The sequence below is a fragment of the Podarcis muralis genome, chromosome 4 (assembly GCF_964188315.1).
Source record: "Podarcis muralis chromosome 4, rPodMur119.hap1.1, whole genome shotgun sequence".
NCBI lineage: Eukaryota > Metazoa > Chordata > Lepidosauria > Squamata > Lacertidae > Podarcis > Podarcis muralis.
The window spans coordinates 95,159,398-95,178,029 of NC_135658.1; the positions used below are offsets into that span (position 1 = coordinate 95,159,398).

The 18,632-nt window shown below is 43.6% G+C and overlaps 2 protein-coding genes across 4 annotated transcripts in view; one reads left to right on the forward strand and one right to left on the reverse strand.

Moving 5' to 3' along the window:
- DNAJC3 (DnaJ heat shock protein family (Hsp40) member C3) overlaps positions 1-15,988 on the forward strand; it is a 44,415-nt gene extending 28,427 nt beyond the window's left edge. For both annotated transcript variants that reach the window (XM_028728309.2, XM_028728308.2), the window contains exons 7-12: positions 2,017-2,136; positions 3,817-3,922; positions 4,009-4,129; positions 7,991-8,123; positions 12,940-13,088; positions 13,496-15,988. In XM_028728309.2, the coding sequence (XP_028584142.2) occupies positions 2,017-2,136; positions 3,817-3,922; positions 4,009-4,129; positions 7,991-8,123; positions 12,940-13,088; positions 13,496-13,650 (784 nt within the window). In that variant the 3' untranslated portion in view covers positions 13,651-15,988. The remainder of the gene's footprint in view (positions 1-2,016; positions 2,137-3,816; positions 3,923-4,008; positions 4,130-7,990; positions 8,124-12,939; positions 13,089-13,495) is intronic.
- A 321-nt stretch (positions 15,989-16,309) lies between these two features.
- The window catches only part of UGGT2 (UDP-glucose glycoprotein glucosyltransferase 2), a 77,978-nt gene continuing 75,655 nt past the window's right edge, over positions 16,310-18,632 (reverse strand). For both annotated transcript variants that reach the window (XM_077927719.1, XM_028728304.2), the window contains one exon: positions 16,310-18,142. In XM_077927719.1, the coding sequence (XP_077783845.1) occupies positions 18,120-18,142 (23 nt within the window). In that variant the 3' untranslated portion in view covers positions 16,310-18,119. The remainder of the gene's footprint in view (positions 18,143-18,632) is intronic.

An 18,632-nucleotide genomic window follows, 5' to 3' on the forward strand; every position in this document is an offset into this window, starting at 1 on the left:
AAGACACGCATTGTGGCAAAAATTGGAAAAGACAAATATAGACGTCCATCTATTATTTCTCATCAAAACACTATATACTGACACATCGATACAAGTAAAGGTGGATCTGGCTAGCCATCTCACCACTAGAATTAAGACCATTACTGGAGTCAAACAGGGATGCATTTTGGTGCCTTTCCTGATTAATTTTTATATTAATGACGTGGTTAAAGAACTGGAGGGCCTACAGGTTGCCCCTGTCACAATTCTCGACCAAAAACTCTCAGTCTTAATGTATGCTGATGACCTAGTACAGTGGTGCCTCGCAAGACGAAATTAATTCGTTCCGCGAGTTTTTTCGTCTTGCAATTTTTTTTTCTTCTTGCGAAGCACGGTGTCGGAAAAGTTTTGGAAAAGCTTCAAAAATCACCAAAGTCTTCAAAAACCTCAAAAAAGGCTACCACACCGCGTGCTATGAGTTGCTCCTCGAAGTCAAGTCGCAACTGTATTAACGGTGTTAAGAAAAAGGAAACAAACTTGCAAGACGTTTCTGTCTTGCGAAGCAAGCCCATAGGGAAAATCGTCTTGCGGAACGACTCAAAAAACAAAAAACCCTTTCGTCTTGCGAGTTTTCCGTCTTGCGAGGCATTCGTCTTGCGAGGTACCACTGTACTTCTATCTAGAACCCAGGTGGGCCTGAGACGGCTGCTTGCAAAATTAAGTTCATATTGCGCGAGGAATGCTTTATCTATAAACTACGATAAGACGCAGGTCATTGTATTTGGGAAGCGCCCTAAAAAGCATGTTTGGCACCTGGATGAACACATCATAAACCAAATTAATACATTTAAATATCTGGCATTGATTTTTTTCAGAAACGGCATCTTGGAATACACAGCTATCCAATATTAAATTGCAAGCCTTTAAATCAGCAAAAGCTATTTTGAAATTTGCTGCTTGTAAAGGTGGAACTCTGGTTAACCCAGCTCTATCTGAAAGATGCTTTGCCTTGGCAGAAACAAAATCTCTGCTTGCCAAGGTATCGTAGGAGCTTGGGAGACATATGTTGGGGAGAAATAGCTCAGAGAAACATTTATTCCTCCCAAGCCTATGGCTTCCTCATTGAAAATCCCCCAGCAACACCCTCCCTTGGATCTTATTTTGGGTTTTGGGATTGGGGTGGTAGAGAAAGAAGGGTTCAAAATGCTTAAGTGGGGCCTGGAAAAAATTGGGTGGGGTGTGGCAGGAAGAGTTTTCTCGCAGCTTTTCCCCTTTGGCCTTCACATCTCAAAGGAGAAGGTTGGAGGAGGAAGAGTGAAGCACCTTTGTCCGCTCCTCTGCCAATTTTCTTCCAAAAGTGCTTCCTCACTCCACCACATTTAATTTGGAGGAAAGCACAGGGTTCAGAACCCCACCTGTTCCTTATGATGCCCACCTGCAATTCCTAGTCCTCAGCTGGTGCCTGAGCCTCTGCTTTTAGGCAAGTTGCCTTCTAAAACCAAAATATCACTCTCTTTGGAGATCTCTCTGAGGCATCACGTCCCACGCCAGAAAGCTAAATTAAACACCTTACCCACAAGGGCTTTTTGGAACCTCAGAAACGGTCTCTCGTATCCCTGCTCACTTTTAGAACCTCAGAAAACAGTGCGATGGCAATCCAGTGCAAATAAAGCAGAGAGAGAAAATGATTATAATGAGTTCTTTCCAGAATGTAAATTCCAGGGTTGCCTGACTGACTAGATTAGTAAACTCCAGAGTAGCTTTTAGCTTGAAAAGAACCCTCTAGTATCCCCAGTGAGAGGAAACGGATTGTGTCCCACCCCTCTTTTTACATATATACCACAGGCCTTTGAGAAAACCCTTAATATCCAAATTTTTCAGGAGAGGAAATGAATCTGAGAGAGTGTAACCTGTGAAGGGACACACACAAAATGAGTTTAGGAGCAAGATTTGAATCCAGGTCTTTAAAATCTAGCATGCTGCCCGCAGAATGAAACTGACTCGCCGCCTCCTTTCTCTTTCCCCCCCTATAAAAAGTGAAGTGCGTGAATGCCTGAAACTTGACCAAGACCATAAGGAGTGCTTTTCTCACTACAAGAAAGTAAAGAAACTCAATAAGCAGATTTTGTCGGCAGAAGAACTCATCCAAGAAGGCAGGTAAGGTACTAATTGTTAGGTGCTCTGTGAGGCCGGACGCCACTTCTTGGACCACACGTAGCCAGCTGATAAAGCAATGGGTTTGCTCTGGGGAACTCTTTCAGACAGAAACTCAGGCCTGTGAGTCTTATCATAGTTGGTCGGTACTAGGAGATTTTGCTTTTCTAGCTGGGTGGAAACCTTACTAGGCCAAATCCCAAATGAAATGCATCCATGCCATTGACTTTTGTTAGGCAACAAATGCGAACGGCATGAGCTGTATTTATTGGGGATTTTTTTCTGTGCTGCCTTCTAATTTCTGGTTTCTTTTTTTCCATTTTATTATATGTATGTTAGACTCGCAACAGTCTCCCATCCAGATTACTAACCTCGCCTAGATTGGCACCTGAGGTGGAAAATCTCTCAAGCCCCTTTTCCCTTCCCTGGCAGAAAAAAATGCAGTGAGGATACATTAAATAATTAAGCGCTACCCTTTAATGGCACCCCAAATTTGCTGCCCGAGGTGCCTGCCTTGCTCTGCTTCGTGGTATGTTCAGCAAGACTACAGCGTCTGGTGTCCCCAAAACATTCACCAGGCCCATCTTCCATTGGTTTGTTGCTCCAGTTTCTACCTTTTCTACCATGTTATCTTTGTCTGAATTTCAGAGGGGTCTTTGTTTCTGTTCTAGTTGTTGGCTCCTCCGTCATACTGATCCGGTTGTGATTAGGCTCATTGCTGGGATCCCCACTGCAGCCCTGAACAATGGCTGAAGCATTGCTCTCTGCATGTTTGATGGTCATTATGCAGCCTTTCAGGGGGCTCATAAGAGGTCCAGCACTAAACATTTCAGAGATATTGATTGGAGAATGTGTGGTGGGTTTTCTGTGGCCACCAGTGGCGTAGCGTGGGGGGTGCAGGGGGGGCTGGCCGCACCGGGCGCAACATCGGGGGGGGGGGCGGAAGAGACTGAGTGCTAAAATCCACGGGTTAGGGGGCGCAAATTACTTGCCTTGCCCCGGGTGCTGACAACCCACGCTACGCCACTGTGGCCACATAAACACACACACACGGCTTCTGGTGCCAAGAAGTGGGTAAGCCAGCAACTCGCAGTGCTGCAGAAATGACAAAGGGGGAAAAAGCAAAAGCTTCATTATCACTCCAGTTGCTGATAAATACAAAAAAATGGGGAATCGATTGGCTTTGTGAGTAATTAGAGAGGTTTACCACATGGCCTCTGTGGAAAGCTTTACGTAGTTATTCATCTCCCCAGTAAATTAAAGTGTCAGGGCTGTTAGTTTTAGCGCTAAATGCCATCTCTTATTTAAAACGGCATTTTAATGTCTCAGCGTTTAAATGTGGAGATCACAGCATATTTGCAATTAAAATGCTGCAGCTGCCCATAAATAAATCTTCGTCAGATTGTTAGCTCTTGGGGGAAACAAGATCAAACCAAAGCTTTGGAAGACAGGAAATGTGCTGTGCACAGAGTGTGCTCCAAATGCCACGGTGCTCTGTAACCCACTCGTAGCAAAGGTAAATGAATGCCAAACCTCAGGGGAGGCAAGGCCTGGTTCGCTTGCAGTGCTGTGCCAGTTTAGTGCTACGCAAATGAGCCTGGGCACTCCTTCCTGCCCTTTACTCCACCATGGCTGAAAGCACCCAGCCCCCAGTTTAAACTAACCACCGTTTGCCGTAAATAGGTACCAAGATGCCATTGGTAAATATGAGACTGTGATGAAAACCGAGTCCGAAGTTCCCGTTTACACCACTCGAGCCAAAGAGAGAATCTGCCACTGCTTCTCGAAGGTAAATGTTTAGCTTCATCTTTTTTGTTGCTGTTGTCGGAAATGAATGCAAGCGCTGACCCGGTTTGGTCCCTCTTCCCTTTTCAGAACCAGCAGTCAGCCGACGCCATCAAGCTCTGCACAGAAGTTTTGCAGCTGGAACCAGATAACGTAAATGCTCTCAAAGACAGGGCCGAAGCTTATTTGCTGGAAGAGCAATATGAGGAAGGTAAAAATTCAAGGACAGCGGATGGTTTTAGACAGAAATCGGCAGCATGGGGCAGTCTAGCTGTTCCCTTTTGCCACCATGCAAAATCAGTCCCAATGGAAAACGGATTAAGAATGACTGATGTGCATTTGTTCACATTCTTAATTTTGAATAGTCAAGTCACTGTGGTAGTGTGCTCAGTGCATTATTTGCAGGCGTAACTATTCCTCTCTAAACTTTGCAGCAGAAGCCAACTCTGAACGGTGTGGATTCTCTGGGGTTTGCACTGCTGCTGCTGCTGTTCATGAAGTTACCTTTGTCTGATAAAGTCTGCAAGGTAGCAAGCCTTGTTGCCAAGCCTGCCTCCCCCTTTCTGCCCCCAGAGTGGCTTTGCAACTAGTTTTTCCTGCTTAAAAAAAGCACACACGGTGTCTATGTATATATATTAATTGTTAAAAAAAAGAAAAAGGCAGCCCATTTGAGGCAGGGGCTGAGAGGCAGGTAAGGCAGTCAACACCACCGTTTTTCTAGTTGCTGATTGGTATTTATGTCCAGCACAGCATTGAGGGGGAAGGGGAAGCTAGCTTTTGCAGTAGAAAATAAAACTCTAGGAAGCTCTGTTTTAAAGTATGTTTGGGTGCCCTTGCCGTCTTATCTGTTTAGGAATACTTGAGAACATTGGCAAAGTGCTAAACCTACACATTGTAGACGGGAGCATTATGTCTTCATCAAGTAAGCTTCACCAATGGAGACTTGAGGATTTTATCATCAAGATCATGGCAGGGGCTGTAAGGTTTCTTATTCTAACCCTGGGTTGTATCTTTCCTTACACGCAACTACTAAGAGAGCCATGCTCTGCCCGACTGGTACGATATAAACCCTTGAGTTTGTTTGGAGGTTCTAGCAGAGGAGCGGTCAGTTGCAAAGGTGATTTGGACATTTAAGCTGGCACATTCTACCGGAGAACCCCCTGATATTCTATAAGTTCTAGGAAATGTGACCGTGGTTTATTGTATTTGCAGTGCCTAATGTTTTTATGGTTATGGTTGCTTTTCTTTTTGTTCCCTTTGTGACTGATGCCATGGCCTTTGGCTAGTGCAATAAAGTTTATGATGATGATGATGATGATGATGATGATATGAACCCTAAATCAGTCACTTTATTTTGCTTAAGTGGGTTTGGCGGCACTTCATGCTTTCCCCCTTTGTATCCTGACAATGTTTCTCTGAGGTGGATTCAGGGTAAAAGATAGCAACTGTCCCAAGATAACTTGATGGATTTCATTACAGAACGAAGATTTGAACCCAGTCCATCACTTTTATCTGTTACATGACACTGGCTTTCCCTTTGCCAGTATGTAACCTGCATTCAAGTATCTTCACTCCATTAGCCATGGTGTGTTGTAGTTGCCTGTGGCAATGAACGAAAAAGGCAAACTTTCAGCAGGCATTCTTTCATTCATTGTGAGATTTTATAATACGTGCTTTAAAGGGATGGATGAGGTTGTCTGGCATTTAACATTACCAGAGCAATGAAGCTGCAAGATGGGGGAGGAAATCTCAGGAGCTTCACTTTCCAACTCTGACGTAGCCGTAGAGTGTTTACGATGGGCCTGAATAGCAGTTTCCTGCTGTTTTTCTAAGTGAACGGCCAAAGTGTTAAGAAATGACAGTGGCAGGCAGAGAACTCTAGTGGCAAATCGCAGTAGGCTGGCTTAGTCAGAATGAAAAAGAGTAATCAGATTTGCGCTTTGTTGGTGGATGGATGTTTTAAATCGCTGGGGCATCAGAACTACTTTTCCCCCTTTTGTTCTTCTTCGAAAGGGAATTGCGTGCAGCCACTGAGTGTCTTAAGTGATATAAATTGGTCACCGTCTCCTGCCGGCTTGCCCAGAAACAGCAGAAAGATAAATGTAATGCCTACTGAGAGAGAACAGCTGCTGGAAGATAATCTGATGCAAATGCTTTGTCTTACTTAGAAAAACTAGAAGTCTTGAGATCCACAATGAGACTTTCCGAGATTAAAGATGGAGAAATCGAAAAGGAAAAGGCTCATTATTTAGGAAATGCAAAACTGTGAAGGACACTAAGACGAAAGCTGAAGCATTCCATTTAGTAGTGAATGACATTCATATTTTTACAAAAACACACCTTCTGTATTGTCCGCTCAATGGTTTTGTGTGTGGATTGCTCCAGTGATTGACTCAAAGTGGTGCTGGTTTCTAATACCTGTACTCAGTATGGTTTTAACTTCCTCATCTTGTTCCATCGCTTGGATTTATGAAGAACCATTGGTAGGAAGGACTGGGTTTTTTTATAAGAGAATGAATGGGAGATATTGGAAGAGAAGGACAAAGTAATTAATGCAGAGCAGGTGGAGCAGAGAGCTAAGTGAGGAAAAGATCATATTTCTGTGCAATTGGCATTGCTAATACTGCATTTTCAGCTTTTATAGAATACCAACCAGATGATCAAATCTCAGTGTAATGATCTGAAATAGGCATGAGGTTTATTGGCCGAGGGAGCCAGTGTACAGCTTCCGGGTCATGTAGCCAGCATGACTAAGCCGCTTCGGAAACGGCGCACGGAAACGGCGTTTACCTTCCGACCAGAGCGGTACCTATTTATCTACTTGCACTTTGACGTGCTTTCGAACTGCTAGGTTGGCAGGAGCAGGGACCGAGCAACGGGAGCTCACCCTGTTGCGGGGATTCGAACCGCCAACCTTCTGATCAGCAAGTCCTAGGCTCTGTGGTTTAACCCACAGCACCACCCGCTAGGAACCTGCAATTATCCACAGCTACTCATTGCATCCAAACTGAGAAACGATGGTTAATGGCTTCCAAACAACAAAAATAAGCTGTGGTTTAAAGCTGGTATCCTAGCACAAATATAATGAGGAGCCATGACCGCTCCTTTCCCTAAGGTGCAAATAACTAGACAGCACACGGCATGTTGGTTTTGGGATCAAATAAGGCCACAACTTTATTGGTTACAGATGTGAATGTTTGGCCATAGGCATTGAGATAAGCAACTGCGTATGTCACTCCTGCCCATCCAGGAGTGAAGCTGGTGGGGGGTGGGGATGTCCTATGACATACATCAAATTGGGGCGTCCCCCTAGTGGTTCCCATTGGAGAAGTGGTATGGCCCTAGGCCCCGTCAGAGCATCGGACAGGATCCACTCCTCCCGGATCCTTTTAACGGGATACCCTTACCCGTGGAAGGGCAGGCAGAGGCTACAACCTCCCCTCCAACCAAGACTAGGCTTACCCAATGCCTGTACGCCTTACACAGTTGCGACAATTGCTGTGAGGTAGGCGAAAATCCACATGGCGGAGCCAGTTTGCCAGATGGCGAAAATTCTTGCCCCGCCCCTAAATCCAGCAACCGACATTGTCCATAGCAAGGTTGTACCCTCTGCAAAAAATCTGAGGGAGGGTGGGTGGGAAAACCAGTGCCGTGAGTGAGAAAGAAAGAGGGTGAAAGGCCCTGTAGGCTGGGCATTTATCCTTGCCCTGAGCGCAGTGCCAAGCACCGCTACTGGTCAGTTGGCATTGTGCCCAAGGGAACGCCCCCTAAATTCCTGCCCTGATTGGCCAATTCGGCGGCCAGATGATGATCCAGCCTGCAGCAGGCTGGTTCACAGGGGAGGCCCAGGGCCTGCCCGCAAAGCTGCCCACCTGAGGAGGGAAAACAGATTTATCTAGCTTTTTTGCTGCTTGTGCAAAGGGAAGAGTGTTATTTTGGCTTACTTAGCTGAGACTTGATTTTCCAAACAAAACCAGTGAATAAGTTGAAACGTGAAATTGAGCCCTCTCTGCTGAAGATTAATCGTTGCAAGATCATTAAGTGTATGCATGTCCTTGTTTATTATGTGTAGCTATTCAAGACTATGAAACTGCTAAGGACCACAGTGACAGTGACCAACAGATTTTGGAAGGCTTAGAGAAAGCCCAGCGGCTACTCAAGCAATCTCAGAAGAGAGATTACTACAAAATTTTAGGAGTAAAAAGGTGAGTACTTGATAGTCTATAAGTTTATACATATTACTTCTTGCCCATTGTATCTTGCCTTTTTTCCAGGTCCTCATAACATCACACCCCCCTTTTACAAGTCTTTCAGGTGCCCAAAGCTGTCCTGTGAACATCCTTGCTATGCATGGATTTGAGTCTGTTGGCATATTACATGTGGCACTTATAGAATTATAGTTCCTGAAGGGAGCAGAACATCCTTTGAGGATGGAGTCGTTGGGTTGTATTCAACATAGCACTAATGCAAGCATTTGCGCAGTGAAAGGATTTACAGTGGTGCCTCGCAAGACAAAATTAATTCGTTCCGCGAGTTTTGTCGTCTTGCGATTTTTTTCATCTTGCGAAGCACGGTGTCGGAAAAGTTTTGGAAAAGCTTCAAAAATCACCAAAGTCTTCAAAAACCTCAAAAAAGGCTACCACACCGCGTGCTATGAGTTGCTCCTCGAAGTCAAGTCGCAACTGTATTAACGGTTTTAAGAAAAAGGAAACAAACTTGCAAGACATTTCTGTCTTGCAAAGCAAGCCATAGGGAAAATCGTCTTGCGAAGCAACTCAAAAAACCAAAAACCCTTTCATCTTGCGAGTTTTCTGTCTTGCGAGGCATTCGTCTTGCGAGGTACCATTGTATCCTTGCACAATGGAGCATTCTCTGCCTCCTCCCACTGCTTGCTGCCCAAATCTATTGTGGGGTTTTCTCCAGACCTCTGGATTCAGGGATGGTGATGCACAAGAGGGAGAGGAGAAGAGGGATCCCATTGCAGTAGCACTAATCCTTGTGCTAGTGCAAGAATTTGGTTGAGTACCACCCACCGTTCTCTATCTCTCTCTCATTATAAACCAGTTAGGCAATATAATGTAGCACAGTTCTTGCAAGGAGGCAGCAGGAAAAGCACCATTGCAACATTCCAAAAGTGACTGTGGAGCAAGGCTTGTGGCTTATCTTTGAGTGGTTTCAGGCACTATGCAATACATTGGAAATGAGAACAAGTAACTCCCATTTCCCTTTCTTCATGTTTCTTTATAACTGTCCAGACTGTACCATTTCACCAGGAGTGGGTGTCCCATGCAGGGCTCACCTCCCTATGTGGGTAGAACAAACATTTCCAGGTGGCCCTTCAGAAAGAAACATCAGTCCCATGCGCTGCCACTTCCAGTCTGTCTTGTGCACACCCTTATATATGTTCAGAGCCACGCTTAAGAGTCACTTCATAGGCGAGTGGGAAATATAGTCACTGGCTTCATTTACTTGCCATTTTCTCAGTCTCAAGCATGGACCTCTTGTCACTTAGCTCGTTCTGTAGATTTGGACGGTGACTCAATGCTCCTGTAATCCAGCCCCCTGCCGATCCAAGAAATCCACTACTACAGCATCCCTGATGGGTGCAAAAGGGCTGTAGCTCCATGGCAGAACATCCCAGATGCATTCTCTAGCATCACCAGATAGGACTGGGGGAGACACCCTCTCTGAAACCCTGGAGAGCAGCTGCTAGTCAGCAATAAACTAGATGGACCTGTAGTCTGAGTATAAAACAGCTTCCTGGGACCATAGAAAACTGGCCCTAAAGGATCTTCAGCCAGCTCCCAGTACATTCCCAAGCACAGTTCAAAGTGCTGGTGCTGAGCTTTAAAGCCCTAAACAGCTCTGGCCCTGTATATCTGAAGGAGCATCTCCATCCCCATCATTCAGCCCGGACACCGAGGTCCAGCTCCGATGGTCGTTTGGTGGTTCCCTCACTGTGAGAGTGAGTTACAGGGAACCAGGCAGATGGCCTTCTCAGTAGTGATGCCCGCCCTGTTGTATGGTCTTTTGTAGACATCTGAAGGCAGCCCTGTGTCAGGATGCTTTTAATGTGTGATGTTCTGTTGTGTTGTTGTGTTTCTGTATAATATGTTGGAAGCCACCCAGAGTGGCTGGGGCAATGCAGTAAGATTGGTGAGATACAAGAAACTTCCTTTTATTATTCCTGTGTTCATCCAGTTCATCCATATTCTGTGTGAGTCTGTTCTACTGTCACAGCCCATGAGGAAGTCCTCCTGAATGTTTAATCCTAAAACTGTGTACTTTCCCTTGTTGCTAGACCATCTTTTATGCAGACCAAAATGAATAGTTATTTCTTTATTCCAAATAAAACTTTCTTTCTCTTCCCCCCCGCCCGCAACAATACTTTAGAGACTTCTTCAACCTCCTAAGGAAAGTGCATAGTTTTTTATTTGTTTGGCCAGAAGCCATAACAAAACTAAAATATCAATAGAAAATATAATCCAAAAGAACCAACAACACGCACGTACTGGAGAGAACCGTGATTAGATAAGCTCTGGCCTCCAAAGGGGTACACTGCGTCCTAAAGCGATGTTAATTTTGAGCAGAGAGCAAATTCATATGAACAGGCAGCACCAAAAAGCCTCATTAGCTAAAGGCTGGATGAAGTATTAAGCAAAGAACAAAGCCAGTGTTACAGAAAAGCAAATAGCCATGGAAGGAGAAAAAGAATGATATAAAAGACCAAGGGCTGAAACAACTTGGAACGTGAGGGAGGCAATTGCTAAGAAGTGTCTTCTAGAAATACCAGTCTCCCGTGTGCAAACTCACGTCTTTAAAAGGGTACAGAGTTAAGAGCATAGCAACAAGAGTTGGGCAGGAAGGCTTTCTCCCACCTCACCCGACTGCTTTGGTGCAGAGTTGCTCTTCGCTCTCTGCCTGTCCTCAGCTGACCACTTTTCACTTTTAGCAAAAGCTGCTGTGTGGGGTCCCCAGTCTGAATTATGCTTTCTCCCCTGCGCAGTTTGCTGCAAACAGCACCCCTTGAGGAAGCAAATTGCAGCTGGAAGCAGAGAGAGACTTTTGACAAGAAGCTGGTTTTGACAAGAAGCAGTTGTCGCTCTGCACAACCGCTTTTCCTTCAGATGAAAAGTAACCAGATTATGGCACACTTTTACGAAAGGAGGTTTAACGAAAGGAGGGAGCTTGGCCTTTAGAATGGGAATAAGGTTGCATTAGCAAAAATAAAAAATGTTGCAGTGGATCTGTAGGTGCTTCTTACATTGTCGTTGCTCTACTGCAGGGGTGGGAACCTTTTTGGCTCTGCAGGCCAGACTTTTGTCAGGAACTAGCCTCCTGGGCTGCTCACCTGTCAGTCGCACGACATCATAAAGACATCAGGTGGCTGTTGGGGCTTCAAAGCACAGCCAGGCATCTGATCGTGCAGCCAATCAGACAGGCTTCAGCTCTAGTGCCCATCAGCAATTTTATGTTTTGTTTTTCCAGACATCTTTATTGGAAGTTCAAAAAGTACATGGTGATATGTGCACTAAACATGATGAGACGTAAATAAAAGAAACAGCACCTGTGTAGAAGGGAAAATAAAGGGGGGAGGGGGGGACCCCAAACTGTATACTGTATTTTACAAAGTTGTTATTGTAATCTTAACCTATTACAGTATTTGTAAGAATGGAATTCTTTGAATTTGTCCATGGCAAGTCTGCGTTTATATGCAAGTTGTATAAGTATGTATATGTCTTCAATCCAAGCGTAGAAGGGAGCCACATTTTTATTTCTCCAATTCATCAGTATCAGTCTTTTTACTGCGATAAGGGCACAGAGAGTCCACTTGTATTGTCCTTTTGTAAGGTTCTATGTGCTGGGTATATAATTCAAAAGGGTATCTTGCTCTGTAAATGTAAGTTCTGTTGATAGTTTCAGTTACCTTCTGCCAAAAATCTTTCAATATTTTATGTTGTGAATCACCCTGAGACCTGTGGGTATAGGTCGGTATACAAATAAATCATCATCATTGTCATCATCAGATGACGATGGGTGTAAAGCCAAAGTCTGCTTGCCCTTGCCAGTGAACAGTTGGAAGCGCCATTTAAGCCTCCTGATGGTACATCTCTACCTGTCCGTCACCAGGTGTGGGGCAGGTGAACATGGATTGGGGGAAGCCATGCAGGCCAAGTTCCCCACCTGCAGCTCTAGGGTGCAGGACGTGGTCAGGCTGCCCCTCTGTGTCTACAGTGACTAATACCCAGAAGCTCCTTGGCTTTCTTGCTCCCACATTTCAGTCTCCTCATGAAGGGACAAACACATTTTTAGACGCCTGGTTAACGTTTATGGCAACCTATGTAAGAAACAAGCAGACTTAGATTAAGGTTGCTCAAAATTCAAAGTAAGTGTTCCACGTGGCCCTAAGTCCAAAGAACACTGGTAATGTTCAAAAGGTAATGACTTTGTGGGAGTTATCAGAAAGTTTTGGGCTGCGATGCCCTTTCTGCAGATGCTGACTGATGAAAATGCCCTGAAGAAATAGTTTTGGGTTTGTTTGAAATAGACTATGTCTATAGATTGAGCACAGTTGGATGTTACCCTTATTTCCCACTCCCCATGTATCCCTTTCAAGTAACATGCAAAGGGGTGGAAAATTGTAGAGGCATGAGAGGCACTTGCACTGCCTAGGTCTGAAGAGGGCTTCTAAGTGCATTCAGATGGATGCATTTCAGATACCTCTGAATGATCAGCTACCCTGATAATAACAGAAGGTGCTGGATCCTGCAGAGGCCTCCAATCCTTTGCTTAGCTGAATGCACTTAGAAAGCCCCTTCAAACCTTCCCACTCAATATGGAAATGTCTCCTGTGGGGATGTTGGGGGTGGAGCTTACTGCTCTTTCCTGTGATCCCTTTGAAAGATTGGAGAGGGCTTTAGGTGCTGGCAAAGGTGTCCCGTTTCTGTGTCTGCCTGTGTTTCAAGACTTACCTTGACGTGAAGACAGTTGGAGAACTGATTCTTCCCACCCTCTCTGCAGGAATGCGAGAAAACAAGAAATCGTCAAAGCATACCGAAAGCTAGCAATGCAGTGGCACCCAGATAATTTCCAGGATGAGGAAGAGAAGAAGAAAGCAGAGAAGAAGTTTATTGATATTGCAGCTGCCAAAGAAGTCCTCACTGATCCAGGTATGTGGGCTTGCAGCTTGTTTTGGGACTAGTTCGTTCTCAAAACGATAGACCCACGCAGCCAACATGTTTTGCTTTTCATCTCTATTTGAAAAGCAGGAGTTCTCTTCATTGCGGACGCGTAGCCAATGCCGCCGTGTCCAGGCCCCAACTAGCACAATGGTGATGGATTCTGGCAGCTGGCATGTGGATGGTATCAGGCTGGCTACCTCGGGTTTCTTAATCATGCTCCTCTTGTGAAAAACGCTGATTACCTGACATTTAGGGCCATCTGGGGTGGAAGGCATGCCATGGCTATCCACCCATTGAAATTCTAGTGGTCTACCATGTTTATGAAATATCCTAGAGCCTGGTTGGATGATGTGTCCAGTTCTACAGACCTCATTGCCACGTGTGTGTCTTTTCAGAGATGCGGAGGAAGTTTGACGCAGGGGAAGATCCGCTGGATGCAGAAAGCCAGCAAGGCGGAGGAAACCACTTCCACAGAGGCTGGAATACGTGGCAAGGGTTTGACCCGTTCAGTTCCGGAGGACCTTTTAAATTTAAATTCCACTTCAATTAGAAACAACCCCACCGCTTCCCTTTTTTTCCCCCTAGGACTCTCTTTATTTTTATTTCTAGACAATTTCAGTTAGGAGTTTCGATCGTTGAACTTAAATAAATGCCAGCTTTTCAGTGATAGGCTAAAGAGTAAGCAAGTCCACAATGGAGAGCGAAACAACAGTTATGTTAGTGCTGGTTATTTTTGTACTTTTGGGTGTTAGATCTCTAAAGAGGTGGAAGGCTGCAGAAGTCTTTGGACCCCTTATTCTGAAGTGGGTTCAGACCTTCAACTCAAGACACATTAACACCAGAGAAGCAATTGTTTCCCCAAAGCACTTTAATTTTTCTTCTTCTTTTTTACTAAACTCTTCATGACCTTTGGAACGCGATGGGATACTTTATGCTTTCTCGTCGCTACAGTGAGAAAAGCAATCTAGTTTTCATTTCTGCTAAGAGGAAAAGTTTGTTTTCTTGGGAGACATCGGAGGAGCTTCTCCATCACTTCTGCACGCTGTTGGCACCTCTGAGGCACTCTGTAAACATAGCTCAGGTTATGACAAAGCCTGCCTCTTCAAAGCAGGATATGGATTTGCCTGAGTATAGATAGTATAACTGTCCCCATACTACTTTTTAGGAGGATTTTATGCAACATGCAAGTCCTCTAAAAAGCCACTCTAGTGCTTAAGATAATTCCCCAGAGAAGCATCATCACTAGGACTCTTTACTTATCCAATATAGGACGACTGCAGCTGGCTTGTGGGCTTTTTCTAACTTATTTTTACAAGGGCAATTTTCTCATTTGGATTAAAACCTCTTTTCTTTTTATGGTTGCTTCAGAAAGATACTTAAATAGAATGATATTCTTAGTTGGTGTTAATTAAATAGATCCATTTTGAGCTTTTCACTCAACATATGCTTGACATTTGAGCAGAACGACTGAGACATTGCCCCAAATGTGCAGAACTAGTTCCGATCTTAGATTTTTTTTTTTCTTAAAAAGGAAAAACGGAAAGAGATGTGTAGTGTAAGGAAACTGTCAAGATGACAGTGTTGGGATGAGGATATCAACAGTGTTTTACAATTTGATGAAAATGTGACCCCTCCAAATGGCAGTTTTTAGTGCTTCATTGCCTTAACTAATGCATATAACCAAGAAGCGCTTGGGGTACATTAAGTTATATAGGAAGAAGGCACTGTTTCATTCTGTTAAGTCACTGAGCTACTTGATGTCATAGGAAACCAAAGCTGGCTTCCATCTTAGCTTTGCTGCAGGAACTGGGACACTTCTGATAGCCTTAAATTTAGCATTACTCTGGTACTTGTGAAATGCATTCATAACAGCATTTAAAGTCCTTTCATAATGAGATGATGGACCTGCAAAAGTGGCTTTCAAAAAAATCTAGCCTCTCTCCAGAAGGCAATTTTTGAGCATTAAGAAATGACTATAGTGCATTTTGGGCTCAGAGCAGCCTAGTTAAATATTTCACCACCTTCTCACTCCAGCTCTCAAGTCAAAAGTTCAAGAGTAACTCCGCTAATGTTGTCGTCTACAGTACTACTGGTATTCAATAATCCATAAACCCCTAACCAGTTCTTGCAAGTGAGAGCTATGCATGGAGTAAGTTCTGCATATATTTTCTTTTGCTAGATTTGCTGTTACCAAGCCATGTCAATTGTGGAGTCCAATTATGTCCAGTTCGGGTCAAGCACATTCTCTTTCACACATCCCAAAACACTAGATAAGTACTGAATGCTTGAAGTGCTCCTATGGCTTCTTAATTTATAACGTTTTCTGGCATAGGACAGATTTTTGGAATAGTTTCTGTGAGCACATGCATCTGAACTGCACATCAGATCTTGCTCTCAGTAATCTTCCTAAGTAATGTAACCAGTGCCAACCTAATGCTTTTCCTGTGTCCAAGGGAAGTATGTCAAAAGTGTGGCCAAAGGCAGCTCTTATGCATTTATGCTGAACAGTAATTTAAATAATTCCTTTTTTAGGCCTATTGTATGAAATGGGGGAGGGCTCCTGAGAGGCCCTCACTTTTATTTGTGTGTATTTCAGTTGTTTTGGGCTATTCTTGGGTTTTTCGAGAGCTACTAGCTTTGCTCTTGGGTGAAGTGCAATTAGGGCCTGCAAATTAGAGTGAACAAGAGTACCTCAGTGCAGGATTTATAGTGAAAAAAGACCAGCCAGTATCAGTTAACATATATACCATTGCAGTGTGGGTGCACTTTGGAAATGTCTTGGAATAAAGCTCTATTTTTTAAAAACATTATGAAAGCCAAGAAGGTGTTTTGAAGATAAAGATGAAAACTATTCAAGAAAGATTTTGATTAAAGCTGTGTCTAAATTACATCTGTTTCAAGCTGCCATCTTTTTTTATGAAGTGAGATTATACCAAGGTAAATAATTGTGCCATAGTTTTACAATAACCAGAGGAGACAACACTGTAGAATGTTGCTTTTTAACCACTGTCTCACGGTATCGGATAATACTGATAGAAGCAGCCCCGCTCCCTGTGAAAGAAATCTCTACAGCAACAGCTCCATCTCCCTTGCATTTGTTTCATGGAGGGCTTACAGCTCCTGCTCTATCTCAGTTTCTCCTCTACAGTTTCTCTGATGTGAAATCAAAATTATGCACAGCAGGAGAGAAGTAAATTTTACTGCACAAAGAGGGAATAATTTGATTTTTATTTTATGTTAGATTCTTATTGTACCATTTGGAGATGGCAGTCCATTGTTTGTTGTAACATCTAGTTCCAGCCTGATACATCATTTTGTACCAGAGAGATAGGGAGTAAAAGACATGGATTAGTTTGGTTTACTGTCACAAAAACTCATAAAATTAAAGATCAGGAGGATCCAGGAAACCATGCCCATCAATAATAATAATAATAATAATTTATTTATACCCCAGCCACTCTGGGCAGCTCCCAACAGAATATTAAAAACACAATAGAACCTCAAACATTAAAAACTTCCCTAAGCAGGGCTGCCTTCAGATGTCAGTGGTAACAAGGCTGATATTGTAAAAGACAAATCAATGTAAGACTGAGGAAGAAAAAGTGATTGCAAAAGACACATCTTGCTAATCTATACAAAGAGAGGCATTTTAGAGAAGGGGTAGAGAAATCTGAGTATCAGCAAAGACTCTCAAAACAGTCACAAAAAGTGTTGTGGAAGCAGGAAAAGGTTTATCAACTGGAATCCAGTGCAGCTGAATGAGGGTCTCACAAAGATTTTGGGTTTTAAATAGATTTATAGATTAAACAGACAGGAGAAATTATTAAATTTATATCTTACCCTTCCTCCTAAAGGAACCCAGGGCAGCAAACAGAACAATGGCCATGTTTGCCCCAGGTTGGCAGAGCAGGTAGACAAATATTTTTGGGCCCAGCAGCAGCTAAGAACATAATAATAATAATTTATTATTTATACCCCACCCATCTGGCTGGGTCTGCCCAGCCACTCTGGGCAGCTAGACTATCTGGGAGAACCAAAAAGAAAACTTAGGCAGGTAGATTGAAAAGAAGGTTAAAAGTATATGGGGGTGCAGGAGCGAGTATCCATTAGTTCCAGTATTTCCTCTGGGGTCTAAGCCAAATGCTTTTAGAAGTCACTTTTAGAAGTGATTATCAACTTTTAAGTTTGCAGGCCGGAACTAGATGTCAGAGGATTTGTGTCTGCAAAGGAAGTCCTTCATTTAGTAACATCGGAGGTAGTTGCCGTTTGCTTGCCCCACATCACTTAAGTGGCTGCTCTTGGTGAGATTCGGGGCTCCCACTTTGTTTCCCTGGCAGCAGCTGCTGATCTTACGCAGCATCTCTTTCAGAGCCCAGCGGGAATATTGAGGTTTAGCAAGTGCCAAGACTGTTCAGTCCTTGCTGAGCTGGCGAGCTGAACCCTCCAAAATTCAGCACTTTCTCCACGGAATGGGACCCAACTGACTTCTTGCACCAGGAGAGTAAAGTTCAGTGAAAGTGACATCAGACACGACAAAGAGGCACGCAGACATGTCATACAGAAAAAGCAATGCAACTTCAAGTATTGTCTCAGATCAGCTTCCTTGGAAGCTTCTGCAGAAAGATGGAATAGAGCTTTAAAAAGAAAAGTATGAGATGGGGGTGTTTGTTTACTACAGACAGACATTTCAAAATTATTACATGAGATCTCCAACAAAATATTTGTGTAATGTGAAACAAAAGCAGTGTGCACTTAGCGAATGTAGCACCAGAATTTGTAATGCCTTTGGAAACGAAAGAAGTGGAAAGGCAATCGGACTGAATGACAAACTGCACAGCCCACACTTTACTAGGTTTCCTTTCCACTCTGTTATTCCGTTCCAAGTCCCAATAAAATGCCAGAAGTTTTCATTTAAAAATATAGAGCATCTCTGTAGTATTTACATACATCCACAAAAACTACCACTAACCCCCAGTCTATGGCCAGTAGCTGTGTCATCAGGACACTCTTCAAATAGTGCTAGAGTTCATCATGGCTGGAATCTGTAAATGAAAAACAAACAAAATAATAATTATTTGAGTACACAGAACAACTGCAAGATCACACAAGAACTGAATAAAGCCGAGACATTCTTCGTGCCATTTTCTCATCACCGTTAGAATCACAATTAATTTACTTAGCCATAATCTCTTGTCCAAGTTGGTGGTTCTATTGCAAGCTGGTTCCTTCACATAGGAAACAAGACAACCAGAAGTTACTCCAGAGCTTGCTGTTCTACTTCCGGAACTAACTCACAATAAGGGCCACAGACAGTTATACAGGAGCTTGGACAATCTCTGGATTTTATTAGGCAGTAATATTCATTCGAGAAAAGAAAAGAGCAAACAGCTCAAATTCTAATATCAGCTACCTTGGACTGTATTGGAACATTATAGGAAAGCGAGAACACTCTTTTGGCATTCTCTACTTGCATATGCAAACACACAGGGCCTGGGGAGGGTGCAGCACACCCTTGGTGCCAGTTTGATTGCC